Below are 23,490 nucleotides of genomic sequence, written 5' to 3'. Positions count from 1 at the left end.
TCCTCCTCCTCCCCCTCCCCTCCCCCTCCCTCCTCCCTCCCCCTCCCCCTCCCTCCCTCCTCCCCCTCCCCCTCCCTCCCCCTCCCTCCTCCCCCTCCCTCCTCCCCTCCCTCCTCCCCCCTCCCTCCTCCCCTTCCCTCCTCCCCCCTCCCTCTCCCCCTTCCCTCTCCCTTCCCTCTCCCTTCCCTCTCCCTTCCCTCTCCCTTCCCTCCCTCTTCCTGCCCCCTTCCTCCCCCTTCCCTCCCTCTTTCTCCCCCCTCCCCCTCCCCCTGGGGGTTAGACTTTTCTAGGTTCCCTAGAACCTAGAGGCATCCCACACAGCTCGTCTGTCTGTCCTGCCTTATTTCACTTGGCGTGATGTCCTCGGGCCCATCCCTGCAGTCACAGATGACAGTTCCTTCCTTTCCAAGGCTGGGTGGCATCCCATTGTGTGTTCACCATACCATCGTCTCCGTCCATCCCATGATGGACGTGGTAGTGTGGAGGTTGGCGCTGAGAGGAGCACAGGGGAGCAGCAGCTTAGGCACAGGGGTCTCTGTTCCTTTGGTCATTTACCGGGGACGGGATCGCTGGATCGCAGGATGGTGCCCCTGCTGGTTTTCTGAGAACCCCGCTCCGTTTCCCACGATGGGTGTGCTGCCTCTCGCTGCCGTCCGAGGCACACAAGGACCCTCTCCACATCCCGGAGCTCGTCTTTGGGAAGCAGCCATCCCAACAGGTGTGAGGGGACACTTCCTGTGGCTTCTCCTGCGTCTCCCCGTGTCACCTTACAAGTCCCCTGGTTTGTGCATCTTGTTGGGTTTGTGTCTGTCTGTCCGTCCCCCTTTTCTGTCGGGCCCTTATTTCTTGGCGTTGTCTGGATTCAGAGTGTTTTGGAGGCCGAAAACACTGCTCGTGCCACCCCCCACCTGTGGCGTCTCGCCTCTCTGTCCCCTTGCTGTGCACAAGTTCTTGACAGTGCGATCTCATTTGTTCTTGCTTTTGTTTTTGTGCCTTTACTTTTGGGGTCACATACAAAAATGTTTCCCAGACACTGTGCGGCATTTCCCCTGTCTCTTCTGGTGGCTTCACAGTTTCGGGGCATGGGCTGGGGCGTTCAGTCCTTTTCCCATTGACTTCTGTGGGTGCTGTGGGATGAGCCCCTCTCCTCCTGCCCAGAGTGAGGAGGTGCATATCCAGGTTTCCCCTTTGTGTGCTCCTGACAACTGACCTTGACGGCTTGAGCTCATTCTGGGCAGTCCAGTTCAGGGCTGACCTGTCTTTACGCAGCGCCATTCTGTCGACCGCTCAGCTTTGCACGAGGGTTTGAAGTCAGCACTGTGATGCCTCTGGCTTGCTGCATTCCACTATCAGGTGACCCCAATACTTGGGGTCTTTGTGGTTGCCTTTAGGATTGTTTTTTTCTATTTCTGTGAAAACGATATTGAAATTTGGATAGCGATGACACTGACTGAGGACATTTTGGGTGCATGGACTCTGAAGGGATACTGATTCTTCCAACCCATGAACCCAGATTCCTTTCCATTGATTGAATCATCAACTACTTCTTTCATGACTGGTTTGTAGTTTTCAGTAGATCTTTCATTTCTTGGTCCAATTTCACCCTCAGTGTTCTTTTTGCCATTGTGAGTGGAACTGGTTTCTCAATCCCTTTCTTTCAGGTAGTTCGCTGCTAACATAAAGAAAGGCGCCAATGCTTGTTTGCTGACTTTGTGTCCTCGGACTTTGCAGGACCTGCTCGTGGGTGCTCAGCTGGCTGGTGCAGACCTTCGGGGGGCTCTGTACCAGGTCACGTCATCAGCAGGTGGCATCCTTCCTTCCCTGCCGGGGTATGCTTCTTCTCTAGTTGCCCTCGAGAGAACATCCAGTGCCTCTCACGGAGCAGTGGGAGGGGGCTGCTTGTCTTTTTCCTGATCCTAGAGGAAAGCTCTTGGCCTTCCCCTCTGAGTGTGCTCGCAGTGGGCTCTTATTATGGCTTTCGGTGTGGTGAGGTACATTTGTCCTGTGTCTAACTCGGCCACATAGAGTCCTCCATGAGCACCTGTCAACTGCTCGGCAGTCCTAAGAACGTTGTGTATAACCCTCAGGCCAGCTCTGTCGGGTCTGCAGAGTTCTCAGGTTGAAGCCCTAAACTCCACAGAGGCTGTTTGGGGGTACTTCAGTCCTACTGGAGGAGACGGAGGCAGAGAAGAGGAGTGGACAGAGCTGGGGAGACACAGGGAATCGGCGATGGCCCTGGATGAATGCCTGGGGGAGCAGGTGCCGGGCCCCTGGCTGAGAGGAGGGACACAGGGCTGGGGCAGAGCTGTACTGGTCCCGGTGAGCTCAAGCCTGTCCACCTTAGGGTCTTTCACAAGTGTTTACCTGTGCCTCCTCCATGCTCATGAGCATGAGCCATAGCACATATGCAGAAGACAGTGGTCTAAGTGTCCCTCAGGTGAGCATGTCCTAGTGTGTTATGCTACTGTGATACACGAGGTCAGAGCCACAAGCTGCTTTGTCTCCGTTGTCTCGTCTGCATCCCCTACTTCTGGTGGAACGGGGATGGCCAGACGGAAGGGGCAGTTCCTATTTCCTTGTGGGTAGTGAGACATCCTGCGTCTGGGTTGTCAGTGCTATTTGGATTCAGAGACGGGAATGTCCTTCCACCGTTGTTTTCCATCTTCTAAGTTAGTTCAGTGTTTCGCCCGCACTCTCCCCATCCGAAAGCCTCCGCCCCTTTGCCCTGCTCCTGCCCATAGAATGGAGTCCACCTGGCATCTGGGAGCCTCAGCTGGGTCCTGAACAGCCACTCGGGGTTAGCTCCCGTGGGTCCCCGCAGTGTGGTCTCCAGAAGGACTCTTCTCTTGGAGCCCTGGGGCCCCGAGGAAGGGATGTAGGGATCTTCTCTTTGAGAATTACTTTGAGAACATGACAAGTCAACTGTGCCAATGTCACAAGGCCCTGCTGGGGAGGGTAGCAAGGGCAGCTTCTGGCCACCTGCTGTCTGTCTGCAGGATGAGCAGCTGGCTGGGCAGGAAGCTGCCCCCAGGACCTGCCAGGGCTGTCCTGAAGAATGACAACAGCGTGGCCAGTGCGCTCGGCCTGGTGCTTGACACTGCTGGACAGCAGGCAGGTGCTCATGAAAGGCCTCTGCAGGTGACAGGAGCTTATGGAGGCCTGTAGCAGGTGATTGACAGGTGCTCATGGAAAGCCTGTAGCACTTAGTAGGTGCTTATGGAGGGCCTATAGCAGGTGACAGGTGCTCATGGAGGGCCTATAGCAGGTGACAGGTGCTGTGGAGATCTCTGCACCGTCAACTGGTGTTAAGTTCTCTCTATACAATCAACTGGTATTTACTTAAGGAACCAGATGCGGTTTTTCTGGAGCAGCACTGTCCAGCACAATCGGGAGAAGGTGAGGGTCCTCAGAAGCATGGGCGGGTCCACCCTGTCCACATTGATTAATCTGAGCACCTGCTGTGTGCCTGGCCCTTCTGGGGGCCTGGAGCAGAGTGAGATCAAGATAACGAGGTTCTTACCTGTCCTGGAGCCCAGTTTCGTGGACAGTGCAGGTCCCAGGCAGACAGAGTGCATGCAGACTGGGGTATGTGTAGTGATGCACATCCTTGTTGATGGGCAGTGACAGGCAGCCACATAGGCTGATCAGATGTGGGACCCTAGGAGGTGACATGGAAGGCAGCTAGCTGTGCAGAAAAAATTCTGAGGAAGGGAAACCTCAGGTACCAAGACGGGGCAGGCAGGCAGCAGGCGGGGGCACACTCCAGGAACAGAGAGGGAGCTCCTGCAGAGAGCAGGTGGGGGAGGATGCGGGGCTGGAGGGGGGCAGGGAAAACCTGTCCTCGACCACAGCAAGAGGGCCAGCCCCTGCTCTCACTGGGATAGGAAGGCTGAACAGAGGGGATGTGAGAAGGTCACTTAAAAACAAGATCTTACTGCTCCTTGGAGGGTTCCTGTTTTATGCAGCTTTCTTGAGGTGTCAGTGGCACCTAGAAGACTACACACCCAAAAGTCAACACAATGAGGTCTGTAGTGCTTAGTAGGTGCCATCACCACAGTTAAGAGGCTTATCTATCGTCCCCCCAGTTTCCTTGTGGTCGTCCCTCCAGCTTCTACATGCCATCTTCTCCGTCCCCAGGCTGCAGGGTACGAGCTTTCTATGACACGGACCTGCCCGTGCTTTCCAGAATGTGTATAAATATGTGACCCTGTCAGCTTCCTCTCCTGTTAAGTGCTCTGAGATCAGTCTGTGTCGCAGCGGAGCTGACCCTTCCCTCTGTGGCTGAGCCCTGCTCTGGACCTGTTACTCGGGCGGTTCCCAGAGACCACAGTTGGCCCCTGAGTCTTGGAGGACGGAGGCCTGCCCTGCCTGGGAGTGGAAAGGCTGGATCATGAGGCAGGTGTTTAACTTTTTGAGACCCTAAACGTCCTTTTCCAGGTGGCCCTGGCCTCTTGCCTTCTCAGCAGCTGTGCCCTGGAGTCCCCTTCCTCCAGGTCCCTCACTCTAGGGCACCTTGAGTGGTTTTATTCGCGTGTGCGCAGTGATTCACGAGGAGGAGCATCGCTTCATATGCTTATTTCCCACTGGATCTTCTTTGGTGAAATGTCTATTCAAATATCTTGTCCACTTTTTCAGAATGAGCTTGTTTGTTTTCTTATGTTTTGAGAGTTTCTTTGAAAGATTCCAGATACAAGTCCATTATCAGATACGTGCTTGGCAAACATCTATCCCAGTGTGTGGGTTGCTCTTTAATACTGCGGCCTTTGAGGAGCAGAGTCACTATCATGGTGAAGTCTAATCTATCCATTCGTTCCTCCGTGGCTCATGCTGTGGGTTGTGTATCTTGGAAATCTTTGCCAAGCCCAAGGTCCCAAAGGCTTTCTCCTCACCCACAGCTTCGTATCTTGTTTTGCATTTGCATCTATGATTCATTTGCATTCGTTGTTGTGCAGGGTCTGAGTTAGGAATCAAAGCTTACCATTCACAAAGGCATATGCAGTTGCCTAAGACTGTTAGTTGGAAAGAAATAGAAATACACTTTCTTCATTGAAATATTTTGCACCTTTGTCAAAAATTGATTGTTGGTACTTGTGTGACTCAATTCCGGACCTTTCTATTTGGTTCTGTGGAGCAGTTGTTTATCTGTACTCCAACATCCCTGCCTTGCTTACTGTAGCTTTATACTATGTTTTGAAACCAAGTAGCGTTAATTCTCCATTTTTGCCTTTTTAAAAAGTGGTTTTGACTAATCTATGTCCTTTGTACTTCCATATGAATTTTAGAATCAGTTTATACACACACGAGCACACGCATACCACACCCTGTTGGGATTTGATTGAGATCATGTTGAATTTAAGATGATTTTGGGGGAGAACTGTCACCTGAATGACGTTTGGTCTTTTGCCGCAGGAACCTGGTATGTCCTTTCATTTATTTGAGTCATTTAACACTTCCTCAGCAAATGCTTCCTAGTTTTTAATGCACAAGAATCTCACATCTGTTGTCAGGAACCTGCTGGGTATTTCCTGTGTGGGGGCTATTTATCTATCATTTTTACTCCAGTTGATTGTCTTGCTGACATGTGGAATACAGCTGACTCTCACCTGACTGCACCTGCTCCCTCTCTGAGCTCACTCACCTCTTCCGGCAGTGTTTTTGTGGATCCGTGGCTGTTCAACATAAAGGACCATGAATAAAGACAACTTTGTTTCCTCTTTTCCTGTGTGGACCTGCTGTGTCCTGTTCCTGCTCCCTGCCCTGCCCGGGGCCTCCCAGAGCTGAGGCTGGAAGGCCTTGTCCTGAGGTGGTCTCAGTGGGAGGTTCTCCCCCAGCCCCATCAGCATCCTGTGGTTTGCAGAGGGCCTCAGCTGGCTGAGGACGTCTCTGGTTTTTTCTTTTTATTGTTGTTTGTTGTGGGTCTTCTCATTTGTCTGCAGGGTAGTGGTGGCAGGATGTCGTCACATGCTTTCCCCTTGTCTAGGAAGGTGACCTGTGGCTTCCTTTTTTGAGCTTGTCAGTGTTTTCTGAATGGTGAACCCATCTTGCCTTCCTGGGTGAAAAACCCGTTTGGTCACGATTACTACCATTTTTATAAATTATGGGATTTGATTTGCTAAGTTTTGGTTTAAAATTTTGTGCCAGTGTCCTTAGGAGATGGTATCTTTTTCTGGTTTGGCTTCCAAAGTAACTTCTGGCTTCCCAGGAACCCGCTGGGTATTTCCTGTGTGGGGGCTATTTATTCTGGCTTCCCAGGATGACCCGTGGAGTATTTCTTTCTTTTTGATCACCTGGAATTATTTGTAGAATATTAGTTTATTAGTTTTATTTATTTCTTCAATGTTTTGTAGAAATCACTGCTTCATTGCTCTGGGGCTCCAGGGTGTGTGTGTGTGTGGGGGCGGGGAGGTTGAACTGAAACTGTGTTTACTAGACAGAGGTCTGTGCTGGTCACGGATCTCCCCGACTGAGTTTTGGCAGCCTGTGTCTTTTCCGTTTGTTCATCTAATCTGAATGGTCAAATGTATTGGCATAAAGTGGCTTGGAGTACTTCCTGGTAGCTTTTTAGTATCGCAGAATCCGCTGATGTCTCTCCAGCTCCTGCGCTGGCCACCCTCCTGATCAGCCTGTCCAGGGTGTCATCAGTCTACCAATCTTCTCAGAGAACCAGGCGTTGGTGTCCACGACCTTGTTGCTTTTCTGGTCTTGATTTCGTTGGTTTCTGCTCTGATCATCCTCATTTCTCGCCTCTACCCATGCAGTTGACTTTGCTCTTCTTTTTTGAGTTTCTGAAGATGGACGCTGCAGTCATGATCTGAGACACTTGTCATACAGGCGTTCATTGCTGTAAATGTCCCCCGGGGCACATGTGAGTACACTGTGTGTTCATTTGCTTCAGAATAATTTCTTATTTCCTCTTTGATTTCTTCTTGGAACGATGCATTATTTGGAAATTTTGAAATTTAGTTTCCAAATATTTGAGTATTTTTCCAAAGAGCTGGATTTCACTCTAGTCACAGAACCCGAGTCCCTGGAGATTTGCTGAGGCTTGTTTATGCTCCACAGTGGGGTCTGCCTATGTCTTGTGTGCACCCCTGCCTGAGACGAACCTGTGACCTTCTGTTGGTGGAGCGTCGGGAGCGTGGATGAGCCTGGCAGTGGATGGTGTCTTCTTCCCCATCCCCAAATGTTCTGTCCGCTTGTCCTGTGCTGATTCAGACGGGGCTTTGGCGTCTCCAGCTCTAACGTGGGTTCACATATTCTCGGTTCTATGGGTTTCCGTATGTGCATTTTGAAGTTTTCAGGAGGTTCACCCGTTCTGAGAGTCTAACACCCTCCGGGGGATGTCACCTAATGCTATGAGGTGGCCTTTCCTCGGGCTCTTCCTTACCTGCCGACACATTTCCACTTACTCTGACTAGTGTGCGGATGGTGAGTCTTTCCCTTTTGTGTCTGTGGCTGAAGTGTGTGTTCTGCGGGCACCAGGTAGCTTGGTCCTGCTTACCATCCTGAAGTTGCTGGCCTTTAATCGGGGCGTCCAGAATACTTACATTTCATGCCGTTGGTCTGAATCTGTTTGCTGCATGGGATCCTCACTCCTCTCTGCTCTCTCCGCCCCTTTCTGGATGGGTGATCTTGGCCATTCCATTTTGCCGCCTCCGTTGGCTTTTGAACCATTACCGGGTTTTGCTGTCCTGGTGCTGTTTGCTGTGTTTGTTGTGTGCACCTCTGTTATCACTGAGCCCCTTCAGCCAGGGACGCGGCCTCTGCCCAGTGGCCTCATGCTGCACCCCTCTCCCCTACAGCCTCTGTCCTGGGGCTGTCGTCCACTTGACCTGGACACTCTGAGCCCCGGGCTGTATTGATGAGCAGTTCTCTTACAGAATGAAGTAAGACGTCACATGCTGACACTGTGGTCACCTTGTTTGTGACTCTGTCCTTCGCTCAGATTACGTTCCCATCTGTGTCGTTTCCTTCTGCCCTGACTTCTGTCATTTCTCCCAGTGCCCTTCTGGGTGATTAGTCTTGGAGCTTTCTATGTGCAGAAGGATGTTTATTTTGCCTTCATATTGACAGATATTTTGCCGAGCAAGAAGCCCTCAGGTTTCCTCTCCCAGCACTTTGAGCGTGTGGCCCATGTCTCCTCCTGGCACTGTGCCTGACTGACCTTCTCCCCACAGCTGGCTCTGACGGCGATGGCCTCAGCACCGTTGTCTTTGTCATGTCTGGGGGTCACAGAGCTCCTTCCTGCCGCTGTGCAGTGTGCCGATTCTTGACTGTCTCACACTGTGACTCGCTTGAGTTCCGTGGCTGTTGGACACTTTCTTATCCCTATAAATATTCTTGAGTTTTATTCTGGGAAGCAGCTGAATTACGGGGAAGCTGTCTAACTCATCCAGGTCTGGCTTTTAAGATCCTTACATAGAAGCAGAGCTCGGCCAGGGCTAATCACACCCTCCTGCTGCCTTGGTCACGCTGGTCCAAGGGGAATCGGCAAAGGGAATGGAGACATGGCACTGCAGTGAGAGGGCTCCAGGCTCTGCCCTGGGAGACAAGAGAAGAGCCTTCGAGAGACAGCATCCATGATGGGGTGATCTCGGGCAGCTGGGGTCTGCGATTCTCCGTGATGTTCTTGGCCTCCCTGGGGTGGGTAATGGGAGCTGATGTGCCCAGGGCTGGACACTGTGTCCTGCTCGTGGTGGTGTGGAGTGTGGAAGGCGAGGCGGGGCCCCGGCCACGATGGCTTCCTTGCTTTGGGGCTGCTGCGGTACCTGGGGCGAAGGCACCAGCATTGTGCTTTCCCAAGATGCAGCCGGTGTCCTTGAATGAGCAACCCGCATTGCTGCACCCCTTCGATTGATTTCCAAAGGTTTGAAAATGTCGATCCTGATAATTTTTATTAAGTCATTGTTCTCTTGTTGCTTTCCCTCATTTCACTGACATCACTGACACTCTTTTTAGAAATTACATAAGGAAACTGTTTATTCACAAAATAAATCACAGGAAATCAAAATGTGTAAGTAATACGATCAACCCCTGGCTTTCCTGGGCCAATCTGTAATAAAACAGCGCATGTTTGCAGAACTGAACGCATACACATGGCGCCCTCGTGTGTACTGTGGCTTATTACAGTTTGCCTTCCTCCAGGACCCGCTGGCTTTCCTTGCCCTCCCTTCTCACGGGAGCACCACTCCCAGATGGAGCAGACGTTCCAAGGCCTAGCAGGCGCCCTCTTGTGGACGTTCACATTGTGTTTAATCTCTTACTCTACCTACTTCCGTGTCCTTTTATGTGCTTTTTATGCACTTGCCCCATTTATTTTGGGAGGCCGGCTCCTGGGAGTGGGGTTTCCAGGTCTCAGGACATGGAGAGGAAAGGGTGCACGTGGAGAGAAGGTCTGGCCTCATTTCTGAGCTGCTCCTTCCTGCTCCCGGTTAGACACGGCGCTCCTTAAGGGAGGTTGGTTAGAAGGATCAAAGTCATCAAAAGTCTTGCAGCCATTTTTCTGGAAATCTCCTTTTTATGGCTTTTAAGTTTTTAGCAAAATCTGGTAACTTCTTGGTGAACATCTGGTAGCCTGCAGGTTCCTCATGAAGATGGTGCAGAAGGTCTGGATGTGGCCCTACTGTGTGCCCTCCTCATAGCCCCAGAGGCTGGAGGTATAGCAGATGGTAATGCTGGCCACTGCACAGAGGCTCCTGGGGGTGGGCCCCCACTTACCTCTGGGTATCTCCAGCAAAAGGCTCTTCTGCCCATTAAGAACAAATACATGGAAAGTTTGTGACAATCCCGAGACGTTTGTGTAGCCTTACAGACTCGTTTTATCAAAAGCTAAAATGATTAAACCGCGTTCGGTGGTTTCCTGGCTCAGCACACTGTGGTTCATGGAAAATGGCCGTCCTCCCCTTGCCGGGTATTGGACCCTCAGCATCCATGAAGGACTTGTCCCAAGACCTTGGAGACGAATTGAAAAACCCCTGACTCCTTCAGACTCCTCATGGCTCTATAAGTAGGTCATTTATAAACTATCAAAACACCTGTGACAGCCAGATGCTCGTCCAGCTGTGACGCCGCATGGTGGCCTACCTCCCAGTCCCTTCCAGGATGCAGGGAGAGTGGGCTGTCGCTGAATTCAAAGCCCAGGGGAGGAGACAGATGATGAACTGGCCAAGAAGAAGATGTCAGTTGAGGAAGGGACAAGGCAGGCGGTGTGATGGGGACTGACTCCAGCCACATCGCACTGTTCTGAAGGAGGCCAACCCTGGATGGCCCGGGCGGAGCTGGGGTAGGCAGAGGGTAGGAGACTATGGACCCTGGAGGTGGGACCTGCTAGGAGTATAAGACTCACTTGGTCAGAAGGGGGTGGGCAGGCAGGCAGGAGGTCAGTGCCACCCTAGGGACGGGGCGATGGCTGCTATGGAGGCAGTTGCTGTGTGATTTACAGCCCAAACTTAGACATCTTTGGAAAAAAAAAAATGGGTGCTGCAGGTACCAACCAGGGCTGTCCCTGTGACCTAGATGCATGCTCCCCGACCTGTGGAGCGTGTGGCCTAGTGGGGGCTGGTGAACTGGCTTGGTGGCATTAGGCCCCTGGGCTGGCACACTGGGTCCTTCCAGCTCCCTCCCTCCCTCCCTCCGCCCCAGACCCCCTCCTCCTGCAGGCTGTGTTACTCCAGCACTCCTCTAAGACCTGTTTTCTTTGTCCCCTTATCTCCCTGTCCCCTGATGGGTCTCTTAGGAACCCTGCCCAGGAAATGCAAGAAGGAGCTGCTGGCGGTGAAGCTGAGGAACCGGCCAAGCAGGCAGGAGCTGGAGGACAGGAACATTTTCCCCAGGAGGACGGACGAGGAAAGGCAGGAAATTCGGCAGCAGATTGAAATGAAACTCTCCAAGTAAGTGGCACCGTGCGGACGGGGTGGAGGCTGGTCACAGCCTCAAGGTCTCTGAAATCCTGCCTCCCCTGGGCGCTGGGGGTCTGTGCCATGTCCTCACGCCTCGGCACTGGCTGGCTAGCTCTGCTGAGCGTTCTGGCCTCTGTTCCTTCCCATGGCAATTAGACCATCCCAGAGTTTCCCCCACCCCCCTGCAGGGGAAGCACTCCTGTGGTGGACAGCCGGAGGGACATGCCTTGCACAGGCTCTGGTGGGAGCAGTTCCCATTCACCTCCCACTGGTTTCCTATGAGAATGAGGTTGTCTGGCCTGATACTGCCAGAGCCTCTGAGTTTTCCAAGAAAAACTGTACTCACATATGCACACCTGCGCATACATACACGCATGTGTACACACATACACACACGCACACACATTGTGGAGGAGGGTGTGTTCACCGGGTCAGTCTGTGGCCCAGAACCATGAATAAGCACCTTCTGTACCTCCCCACCCAGCCCCAACTCCCGGTGGAGATGACTGTGCTAAGGGGCTGAGCAGTGGGCTACTGCATGCTGGTGGCTGAATGTTCTGGAAGGCAGAGTGGCCAGAAATTAGGGGTTGGACTGTGAAATGTGGTGGCTTTCAAGAGCCGGCGGCCTCCCAGGTTGCTTTCCCTGTGCCAGAGCCACTGGGGCCAGGACACCCAGAGCTTGCTCCCTATCCCAGTCCCAGCTGTGGCTACTGCCTGAGGTCAGCCCAGAGTGGCCCAGTGGGCATTACCCAACACAGGAAAACTGGGCTCTTCTAGCAGGCGAGGGCTTAAGGTGGGGCCCGATGGCAGTCCCAGTTGTCTTGTGTCTCTGGACCAAGGAAGCACCCAGGGAGCCCCCACTGCAGTCCTGGTGTGCAGCACCCTCCTCTCCCTCTTCCCCTCCTATACACAGCTGGACGCCCCCAGCCCACCCTTCCCTCTTCCAACCCAGAGTTGTCTCCCTGCAGGGGGAGACAGGCTGTCAGAACTGCTCAGGTGGTGACTCGTCTCTGCTCCCTGGACCTCCCCTCAGCGCTGGTGCCCCATGTGCCTCTGGCCTGGGTTTCTCAGCTGTGCAGCAGGGGTGATGCCAGCCTCCTGGCTCCCTGCAGACGAGGCTGCTCGGTGTGGCCCAGGCCTGCTGCAGGTGCTGGGGGCTGAGGCACGGTGGGCTCTGGAAGCCACAGACCCTGGTTTGCACTGATGATCAGGACATGTTGGCGAGTACCCGCCCGGCTGTGAGGTGCGTGCTGGCTCTCTCAAAGCCCCTGAGAGTGTGTGGGAGATCCTGAGAACCCACTGCGCTCCCCTGAGTGCTGCTGTGCCTAGTAAACCCTGGTGGCCGCTGCTGCTGCAGCCCTAGAGACCTGGAGCCCAGCCTCCAGCCCCTTTGCTGCCCCTGCCCTAAGCTCTGGGGCTGTGATGGCCTGGGGCCCAGATCCAGGTCAAGGAATCCAAGGTGGCCATGGCTCCCGGTCAAGGAGCTTTGAAAGTTTGAGGTGCAGGACTTGAGTGTCCTTGGTGAATGCTCCACTCTGGAGAGGCTGGGCAACCCCTGGCCTCATTAGCCTGCTGGGAGTGAGGTTGTCCAGCCCCCGTGACATGGGGTGGGGAGGGACATGGTGTCACCAGGCTGTTGGAAGCTGCTGCACCGTTTCCCTCCCCAGAGTGCCCAGGGGCTGCAGCCGCCTTGGGGTTCCTTTCTGCCCCGCAGTGGTGGGACTGGGGGTCCGGGCTTTGGCTTTCCATCTCTCTGGCCCCTCTTGACCTGGGACATTTTTCCGCTTCCGCCTCCTCCTCTGCCTCCTCCTCCTCCTCCTGAACTTGGCCTAAAGTTCTCAAGTCATCCCAGCAGCTCATGGTCAGCGGGGCTGCACTGCTCATTGGGCCCCAGTTCCTCAGGTGCTGGGTCCTCCTCCCTGTGTGTGGCTTGCAGAGGTCCCTTGACCTACACTGGGGTCACTGGGGCCACAACAGGGTGAGATGGAAATGCATCAGTACCCCAGGCCTGCAGAGCAGGCAGCGCGGCTGACGTCACTGGACAGGTGGGTGGTTCCCCTGTGCACCTGGTGGACACAGCTGACGGGGGCTGCCTTGCTGCCTGGTGTGAGCACGGCTCACTGGCCCAGGGACAGCAGAACCTTGAAGCTGAGACATGGTGAGTTGAGCTGTAGTCAGAAACTGTTTTCATTGCTGAATGCTTTTCCTGAGTGTGCAGATGGCTTGGTGTAGTTAAGGTTGTCAGATCTGTACTTCAGGAGCTGATGGACTTTCACCGTGAAGGGCCAGGTAGTGACCACTTTCAGCTTTGTGGCCACACTGTGTTGCACCTCCTTGACTCAGCCATGGAGTCACTGTGGCCAGCGTCGCTGCTGTGTGAAAGAGCGGGCGTGGCCAGGTGGCAGGAGAGCTGTTTACAGTCAGGTAGTGGTTGTGGGACCAGGCGCTCCTATCACTTTAACTGCCTTGTGTGAAAAGTGCCCCGCCTGCAGGTCTTTACCCACCCTTGCCTTCTAACTGTGACCTGGAAAAGGCTTGTCTATTTGAAAAAGTTCTCTTTCAGACTGAAATATTAAGGGACTGGACTTAAACAAAAAATACACATAAATAATGATAGCACAAGGGGTCCAAAAGTACTACCATAGTCGTCATGATGGCACTGGGGACAAGGGAAGCGGGAGCCCGCCCCAGCCATGGATGCACAGGGACACTGGGAGAGTTGGGGCTGCCTAGGATCACCTGCAAGGTCCTTTGCATCACTGTGACCAATGCCTCACAAGAATTCTTCAGAGTGGAAGGGTTTATTTTGGCTCGTGCTTTCCGAGGCTCAGTCCTGGCCATCTGCCTTTAAGGTAGAAACATCTTGGAGCAGAGGACGGTGGAGCAAAGCTGCCCAGCTCCTGGGCACTGCAGAGCAGAGGCAGGGACTGGGGAGAAGAGGAACCCTTGACAGAAGGTCCCAGAGAACTGCTTCCTCCAAATATGTCCCACCTCCCAGTGGCCCATGCAGTTATGGACGTATTAACCCCTCACGTGGTGGAATCCACTGAGGAGTCGGAGACCTCATGATCCAACCATTTCCCTAGAGTGCCACCTCTGGTCCAGGCCACATTGGGGACCAAACCTTCAACACATGAGCCCTTGGGGGACACTGCAGATCAAACCTTAACAGCCTCTTATTTGAGAAGTGCCAAAACCATAGACCCTGGGACTAGATTTATCCCATTACTCATTGGACCCCTAACCAGTTTTAAACCTTAGATTAGAACGCAGCAGCCCGGTGGACATTTGTCTCCATGTTTAGAATTGGAAAGCCAACCAAATAGACACAGGAAACAGCAGTTGAAAAAGGACCCCCGAGGTCCCATGTGGCTTCCCAGGAGCTCTGTGTGTGTCTGCAGGGTGGGCTAATTGGGCCCTTTGTCTTTGCCTCCCTTCAGAGATCTCCCGGGACGTTTGCATAATGTGATTTAACTCATCATGTTAGTGTCTAAACGACGACGAGGAGCTCGGCTGTAACACCCTGCGCCAGGGGCCTTGTCCTCAGGGATGCCGCCCCACGCTGAGGCTTCAGCCACGATCTTGCATCCAAGTTTGGAAAGCCAGTGACACTGGCTAAGGCCCAGGTAGACAGTGTGTTAAGGGGAGGCTGACGTTGTGCCCCCTTGTCTAGCTGAGTCCTCATCCACTAGCCCCGGCAGCCCTGAAGCTCTGCACTGGGCACGGTGAGGCCTGGGCGCTGTGTATGTGGGTCCCCCCTCGGTCCTGCAGCAGTGTCACACCGTCCTGAGATGGTTCTGATTGTACTCTCTGCCCATGGTTAATGCCTGGGTGTGTGACTGGAGGTGGTGTTTTAAGGTAGAGGACAGACGTTTGAGAGGCAGAGCAGAGGACTCGTCCTAGGGCTTCACGTGCCCTCAGACCTCTCCTGGGGAGCACACTTTAGGGTCAGAAATTCGGGGTTCATGGGATGTGCAGGTGGTAGGTGCTGCGGTGCAGAGATGGCCAGACGGGCTCATAGATGAGTAAGCACATCTCAGCGAACGACAGAACTGGTGCAAAGACAGACCAGGAACCAGCTGCTGAGGAGGACGGCCCGGGGACTAGTGCCACAGGAGGTAGGTGGGTGGGCGTCAGAGAGGGGAGCATGGTTCTGGTGGCTGAAGGTGTGGGCTTCCCTGGCGGGCGAGAGGGTGAGGGCCACCGGGAGCCCAGAGGCAAGGGCCTCTACCGCCACCTGGTTTCGGTTGCTGCTGTGAAGGTTCAACATCAGGCTGAGGCAGAGGGGAATGGAGGGAGGCCAGAGGGGCCATGGGGCTGGCAGTGAGGGCCTCCACACTGTCCACTGGGTGCTCCTGACCACCCCAGTGGGCCCAGGCCAGCCCCTGGTGATGAGGCCTCACCCCACCCCCTCAGCTGTGGGCATACTGGGGTACAGCCTGACCCATCCACTGACAGATCCCTGCAGCCTTAAGTAGGTGCCAGGGAGCTGCTGCTGGCCCCCCCAAGGGCCCTGAGACCTCTCTGCTGTGCTGGGGTGGGCAGCGGAGGCTGTCAGTGCCAGTGCTGCAGGGCCAGGGGCCAGGGCCGTCAGGTGGGTGGGCTGCAGAGGAGGCAGAGCAGGAGTTGAGTGGGGCATGGTGCCCTGTGCCAGAGGAGGGGCATGGCAAGGTGCAGGGGAGAGGGTCAGACCTATGGAGTTGGCGCTGTCCCTGGGCCTCTAGGCCTCTGCTGGTCGGAGGCTGTCCTTTCCTCCGTTCGGGGAGCTCACGAAGGAGCCTGGAGAACAGGCAGGGGCTGCCCGTGGTTTGAGCCTGTCCACCGCAGTCCTGGGTGGTGGAGGTCAGAGGTCAGGGCACCATCCTGGTGTTCTGTTTGTACCTGTGTCTCTTTCACCATTGGCATGTGCCCCTTTGGCGTCCCCCCTCTGGCTTCACGTCACGTTTACAATGGAGAGGGCACGTGGCTGTTTTCATCGACCCACAGGCTTCCCTGTGTGCAGGTGAGACGCCTGGCCTGCTCCCGGGAACGGTGGCTCTGGGCTTCCTTCTAAACACAACCCAAGGGAGACAAGGGGCTCGAGTCTAATTCTCCTTGTTCTGGGAGCCTGCAGGGCTCCTGCCGGCAGGACTTCCTTAATAACCTGGGGTTTCAGGGCTGCCATTTGGAGCCGAGGGCTTCTGTGTGGGTAAAGCAGGAGGTGATGGGGAGGCCACCATCTCCCTCAGTGTCAGGAGCAGGCTGGGGACAGAGCTCGCCCACCTCCACGGCAGAGCTGCCCAAGCCTGGCCTGGGCTGTGGGTTCTGGGCACGAGCCCGTTGGGAGCGTCCCCAGTTGCAGAAGGCTCCAGTTGCTGCAGAGCCTTCAGAGAGGGAAGAGCAGTCCCTCCCAGCACACGGACAGGTCTCAGAGGGGAGGACATGGCTTCCCAAGGTGTGCAAACATGTTTGTCTCCTTGGGCTCTGGGGTCACCCGTGGGGGTGTCTGAGGGATTTTCGGGCAGAAGGTAAGAGACAGACCTCACCGTTCCCAAGAGGTGTCCTGAGCAGAAGCCGTGGAGGAGCACTTAGCAGAGAGTGCGGCCACAGCAGCGAAGGGAGACTGAGCTCTGGGCTTCCCACTTCCTAGCGGCCTTGGCTGTGGTCAGGAGAGAGACTGCCTCTCCGCAGGCCAGTGTGTGCTGGATCCTGAGGGTCAGTGTCCGGGTCCTCCTCCAGAGCTGCCCCCTGCCTTACACTCCATCTCCAGGTGCTGCCTGTGCCCTCGGACCCCCCAGCAGGGGGTGACTCCAGTGCCCTTCAGGACCTGTTCCTCTGCAGACTGAACCATTCCATGGTCGTTGGCACCTGGAAGCGGAGTAGAAGGGGGAGTAATGAGGGTGAGATGGCCAGAGTCTCCCGGGGGTCCTGGGAACCATTGAGAGAGGCTTGGGAGCAGGTGACGGCCAGCTGGAACCGATAGGTTGAGTGCCAAGAATGTCCCTACACTCACCTGAGTCCTGGGGACATCTGGCAAGACCCCTCCTGGATGCAGGTGTTCCTGGTGCCCAGGAAGTTCACTGAGCATGGGCAGGAAGCCTGTAGTCGCTCCTCTTTGCCCAGAGCGGGCCACTGTGCCTGGCTGGCAGAAGGGAAGCAGGAGCTGTGTGGAAACCATGTAGCACTCGGGGTGCGCCTGAGCCTCCCCTCCAAGTCTTGGCATAAGGCTCCAGAGAGGCCGTTGTCACTGCTGCCCGGAGGTGCAGAAAGGGACAAGCCATGACCAGCAAGTGAAGGACAAGAGTCTGGGGACTCTTGGTGCAGCCAGCCATCGCCCAGGGTTTCTTAGACACATGGGTGGCTTCACAAATTATCACAATGACTGGGACTTCTCTTGTATTTTGCGGTGGTCCCAGGAGGCTAGGCAGCCGAGGGACATTTCCTAAGCAGGGAAGTGCCCACTCCAGTGCCTCCAGATGTCCCTCAGACACTCACACAGGCCCAAGTCTGTCAGTCCCAAGGCCATGTGCGGGCACTTCTGTATGGGTGCACCAGGTGTCCACAGAGTGTCCCCACAGAGGGCAGACTCTTGGAGGGCAGAGCATGGAGATAGGAGCATGCCCTGTTTGTCCAGGACATTACCACAACCGTCCCCAGTTCAGGAAGAACTGCTCTGGGACAGCATCTCTGGGACATGTGTGTGGCTGGCTTGACACTTCTGGGCCCTGTGTGCAGCTGGCGTGGCCTGGTGATGTGAGGGTGAGCTGTGGAGTGTTCACCCCGTTGCCCTATGTGGTCACGTCTGCGTGCTGTGGGGCTAACTTCTTGACTTCCACTGTGTCACAGAGCATATCTTGGTGTTTTCGAATTTCCTGTGGGGTGGGCTGGGGTAAGGGGCTGTGGCAGAGCCTGTGCTGTGGGGAGGGTGTGGGGGCTGGGACCCTGAGCTGGGGAAGGCATCTCTGCTGAGGGCCTGGTGCTGGGCCAGCACTGGGCACTGTCCGCACAGTGGGGCACGGAGCAGAAAGTGAAGCTGGAGGGCAGGGTGTGGGCTCGCAGGCCTCCCTGGGGGTCTTGGCCAGCGTCCTGAGGACAGTGGGAACCAGAGCTCCAGTGCACCCTGGGTTCTAGGAAGGTCTGCCTGCAGTGTAGGCTGGGCAAGAAAGGGCAGTGTGGAGGCCATGGATCCTCACAGGCGCCACAGCTCCCCAGGTGAGATACTGGTGGCCTAGACCCCAAGGACACAGGTAGAACCCAGGGGACTTGCAGATTCCTGGGGTGTTAGTGCAAGCAGAACTGAGAGGTTGCCCAGGAGGCTGATGGTAGCCAGAACCAGCTTGAGACAGGTGCTAAGCGAGCGTAAGAGGCTGGGGCAGGCTTGGAGGGAGGGGCTGTGTCCCCGGTGCTTGGGGAGCTGGGGCTGCCAGGGGTGAGGCTGGCAGCCAGGCTCCCAGCTGAGCCCTTGGTGGGCTGAGACTGACTTGAAGGTGATTGTGAGGGCGGGGACGCTGCTGATGGCCATGTGGACAACCTCCGTTCCTTTGGTTCCCGAAGCTGGCTGGCCCCCTACCTGGCTTCTGGGCCCTGGTCTTCTCAGGGCCCATTCCTCTTGTCATCTGGGCCTCATCTCATGGGTCCCCTCTGTGGGGTTCTCCTCCTGACCCTTTTCTCCAGGCTCTGGGACGCCTGGTCCACTGCTCGGCGTCTGCCTCCTCTCACGTCAGCACAGGGATGGTCAGGATTGGCTGACGGGGGGTAGAGGGCCATCGCGCACCTGTGGTCCTGCCCGGGGTCCACGTGGAGTTGCTGGAGGCTGCAGTGCTGGGCAGTCCCGGCTGCTTGTGGTTGAGGCTGGCTGTGGGCAGGCGTGGTGCTCCCAGGAAGGAGCCTCCCCTAACAGCAGGGGCATCCCAAGGGGTGGGGGGGGGGCGTCTGTTTTCCAGCTGTGCCTATCTCTGGAAGGCATCTGCCCTGTTTTCATTCCCCGCTGGACATGGAGCTGACTGTGGACCTGGAGGGACCTCTGCTGGGAGCGCTGGATGTGGGGAGGACCTGCAGTCCCAGGGCTGAGCTGGCTGCTGGGCTGTGTCCAGGGTCTGGCCATGGGGCTGGAACTGCAGCCCTGGGAGAGCTTTGTCCCTCCTGTTCTTGAAGTTGCCTGTGTGTGGCTGACTGCTGCCCTGGCCTTCCTGTGGGGAGGAGCAGCCACCTGAGTGCCACGTATCCAGGACAATCCATAAACTGTCACCAAGGGCCTGCAGCTTCCCGGTGGGTGCTTATAGTTGTTTCCTTAAGATCCTTGTAACAATCCTGAGACGTGGCTATGACGCAGCCCACTCCTTGAGAGAAATGAAGATCAGAAGGAGTAAGTTGTCCACGCCCCGTGGCCCACCTGGTGGGGCCAGGACTGACGTTCAGGAGTGGCCGAGGCCAAGATGCACTCTTGGCCTCTGTAACTACCTAGTTGCCAAAGCCTTTTCTAGATGAGGGGGCTGGGGCAGGCCTGGGGCATACCCTCAGGAAGCTGTGGTCCAGAAGGAGACGGGAATGCCCAAAGAACCCCAGACTCGGGTGCTGTGGGCTGTTCCCTGGATGTGCAGGCAGGCCATCTTGGAGATGCAGAAGGTGGCCGGGGCTCTGGGAAGCCCCACTGCATGGTGGGAAAGAGTTGCCAACACAGTGACCTGGGGAGGTCATGGTGAGTCGGGGGTACAGGGCCCAGATGGGTAGGAAGAACAGGGCAGGAGCGGGATGGGCAGGGACGGTGCTGTGCTGTAGAGAGCTACCCTGAGTGCTTGCACAAAGCCGCGCTCCGCCTGGGCTCCCCAGGTCTCCCAGACACCTTGAGGGGCTGACCCTGCCGCAAAGAGGGAGGTTGAAGTCCAGAGAAGCCCATGGTTCCTGCAGGGTCAGTGGTGGAGTGCCAGGGCCCCAATCTGAGGCCAACCATCAGACTCAAGTGTGCTCTGCAGGAAGAGCAGCCGTCTGGAAGAGGCTTGGGTGTGCACGGAACGCCACGCCTAGTGTCAGAGCACTAGTGCTCCTGGCTCCTTTCCACGTCCAGGAGCATTATTTTTATTCTTACACCAGCAAAGTGTGCTTGCTATCAATAATTCAACAATATTGAACAAAGAGAACGCCAACATCCCTGATGTTTTCCTTTTGCAAATTCGAATGCATTCCCTGGGACACTTGCCTTACTCATGAGAGGTCACTGTACTTTGTTATGGGTCCAGTGAGGTGTTTTGTGTACGATCAACTTGGGAGACCTGGCCTGTCCATCACTGCAAACACTTGTCATTTCTCCGTGATGAGGAACCTGCAGTACATATATTGACCCCATCTGAATCAGACCCCCACCTACGTTAGCACCATGATCTCCAGGTCCTTTTCTGTTGCCACAAGTGACAGGATTTCTTTGTTTTTCTGGCTGAAGGATGTTCCTGTGTGGGCACCACATTCTCTATCGGTTTGCTCGCTGCTGGGTGCACTGGAAGGTTCCCTGTCTTGCCGGTTGAGAGTTGTGCCGTAGTAAACGTGGGGCGCAGGGGCCAATCTGATACACTGATTGCACTTGCCTTTGGCTTACCCACAGTGGCGTTGCTGGGTCCTGTGGTAGTTCTGCTTTTAATTTTTGGAGGAAACTCCGTACTATTTGCCACACTGGCTGCGCTCACATACAGCATGAAGGCTCTTGGGTTCCTTATGTGCTGGATATTAATCCTTTTGTGGACAGGAAGCGTGCAAATATTTGCCTGCTGCAGGTAGTCTCTGCGCTGATGGCTTTTGCCGTGTGGAGCTTTGTAGCTGGATGGGACTCCAGTCTTTGGGTGCCTCTGCTCTCACATTCTTGTCCAAAAAAATCTTTGTCCAGATCCGTGTTATAGCGTGTTTGCTCCATGTTTTCTCATAGTTGTTTTACGGTTTGGGGTTTCACATTTAGTGCTTCAGTCAATTTTGACCTGAGCGTGTGGTGAGCCGGGGGTCTCCTCCTCCTCCTACCTGTGGCCAGTTCCCCAGGACCATTGATTGAAGGTGTCCTGCCATAGCTGTGTTCTTGGCACTCTGGTTGTCTTGGTTCTTGTTGTTCTAGCAAAGGGGCTCAGCTTGTCGATGGGCACCAGCATCAGAGGTGCTGAGAAGCTGGGCTTCTTGGTAGGCTGGCACTCGGCCCTGAGATGGGAAGATCTCGGCTCCGCTCTCCTCCCTGTGTGCACGTGACCCAGGGTACCCGGTTTCTCTGCGCCTTGGTTTCCCTGGTCTATAATGTGCCCACCGCTAGTCCCCTCCAGAGTCACTGAGGAGTTGGTGAAGGCAGTGTGGCGAGGTGTGCACTCAGGAGGGGGGGGAGCTGAAGTCTGGCAGGTCCCTGACTCAGTTTCCCACCTGGCAGGTAAGCGGTGGTCAGTGACAAGTCTCAGAATCGGGGTTCGCAGGCCATGTGGAAGCCTTGTGACCTGTGTGACCTGGGGAGAGAGGTGCCAGGCAGTGGCTGTGCCAGCTTCCTCCTCGCATGAGCTCTGCAGCAGTGCAGGCCAGGGAGGCCTGGCTTGCAGAGCCCCAGAGCTCGTCCTGGGGGTGGATGTGCAGGCCCCAAGAGTGACAGCCCCATGTCACCCCCTCAGAGCTGCTCCACCTGCTGTTGGCCAGTCTGGCCCACATCATGGCCCCTCCTCTTTTGCAAAACTCTTGGGTCCTGCTCTCCGGGTCTCACTGAGCCCTGGCGGATGGGCTGACCAAGCTGTTGGGAGGAGAGGCCCCGTGTGTCAGCCGCTCTCCCTAGGGTTGTCTGGGGAGGCAGTTTTCCCTTATTCACTCAGGAAAGGTTAGAGTCCTAAACTACAGTGGCCAGCCCAGTGGGAGCAGTCACCAGACACTAAGTCCAGGGACCAGCTTGGTGTACATGGCCACCTCTTGGGGCAAGTAGGGCGTCTCACCTCCAAGCTGCAAAATTGGGCTCAGGGAAGGCCAGGACTTACTGAGGCGTCTCTGCAAAGGCAGTGGAGGCAGCCTCCAGTTCCCGGCTGGTGGAGGCCCGTGCTGACAGCCTGAGGGGCTGCGACTCCCAGGCCATGCTGGAGGTGGCTTGGACCCAGCCCTGCACTCACAGGCCAGGGCCTGGGGCACATTCTGGACACGCTGGACTCTGCGGTGGGCAGCCTGATCTTGATCTGACTCTCCTTCCTGTGGGCACCCGATCTTCCCATCCCCCGAAATGTGGGACACATGTAAAAATTACAGCATATAATTATATAATAGCATTATTATGATGTATTAATGTTAATATGCTACCCAAAAAATCTTCAATATAGCATATAATATTAATACCTAACGGTAGCATAGTTATAATGCATTATTAATAGAATACTTATAAAAGTATAGCATGTAAAGCAGTATAATTATAATAAATATAGTACATAACAATCATAATAGTGATATAGTATAATGTAGTAATGTTAACATACCTATAAAAATTTAGCATATAATATGGTTATATAATAGTAATATAATGTATTAATAAAACACCTATCAAAACTTAAATGTAGTATATAATATGTAATTATATAACATTATAGTAATTATTATATAATAACATATACGCTCTAGATTATGATTTCCAACCTATTTCAATGTCAATTTCACTGAAATACGTACAGAATTGAAAACCTGAGGCTCGAGGGGTCAAGGAGCCCACGGCCAGTGGACAAGGCAGACAGGCCTTGGGCAGCAGCAGCCTATTCATGGTGTGACCTTTTTGTTTAAAATATGCATTAATAATGACATCCCAAGGGACTTTATACAAGAAAGGGAGAAGGACACCCTGTCACCCATGTGTGCTGTCTCTATTTCCTTGGTCCCTGAGCCCTTTGCAACCTGCTGCTGCCTTCTCCCATGTCAGGAGCGGCCCCCAGGGTCCACTCTGGGGGACTGCTCCCGGGGCAGCCCAGAGGAGAAGGCAGCACTCAGCAGACCCTCTACTGGGCTCCAGGGCAGGTGGTGTGAGCAGGGGAGCTGCTGCCTAGCTCAGGAAGCCTGTGCAGGAGGCACATTTGTGTGGACTGAGGGCTGCTTCTCCCTGGCATGTGCCTGGCAGGGGCGGCATCTGATGGGGGAGTGGGCATCTGGGGGAGGAGGGTGTGAGTCTGATGGAGGAGCCCTTCTTCCCTGGACTGCAGTGCTGCTGGCAGGTTGGAGGCTTTGGCGTTTCCTGAGGCGGAAGAGAGGAGCCTCGGCACTGCACACTGGAGGATAATAGCAGTGACATCATAGTGCCACCTGTTTGTGTGCCAGCTCCAGCTGTGCTTAATGTCCTGGTCCCCCGTAGTACCCTATTGGTTTGTAGGGGCATGTGGGGAGGGCAGTAGCCCAAATCAGCCCACTGATCAGAGGCAAAGCTGGGGCTTCCGTTCAAAGGTTGTGCCAATGTGGTGGCCCTCAGTGCTGATGCGGAGAGAATGCAAATCTGACGCCTCGCCTCCTAGGGACTGAGGAAGGAGGAAGCACAGCTACCTCGCCTCCCTGCAGAACCGCTCTGTGCACCCAGCCCCTGACTGGGGGCTTTGTTGTGTGGGTGCAGTCTGCCTCTCCTCTCCCCCCTCCTCCCCTCCCCCTT

General features: G+C 55.0%; 1 protein-coding gene across 2 annotated transcripts in view; it reads left to right on the top strand.

The window, feature by feature from the left end:
• Phactr3 (phosphatase and actin regulator 3) overlaps nucleotides 1-23,490 on the top strand; it is a 172,951-nt gene that overhangs the window by 136,080 nt on the left and 13,381 nt on the right. For both annotated transcript variants that reach the window (XM_048810719.1, XM_015478753.2), the window contains one exon: nucleotides 10,736-10,889. In XM_048810719.1, coding sequence (XP_048666676.1) covers nucleotides 10,736-10,889 — 154 coding nt within the window. The remainder of the gene's footprint in view (nucleotides 1-10,735; nucleotides 10,890-23,490) is intronic.

The sequence above is a fragment of the Marmota marmota genome, unplaced genomic scaffold (assembly GCF_001458135.2).
Source record: "Marmota marmota marmota unplaced genomic scaffold, marMar, whole genome shotgun sequence".
Lineage (NCBI taxonomy): Eukaryota > Metazoa > Chordata > Mammalia > Rodentia > Sciuridae > Marmota > Marmota marmota.
This window is presented reverse-complemented; position numbering and strand designations above follow the sequence as displayed.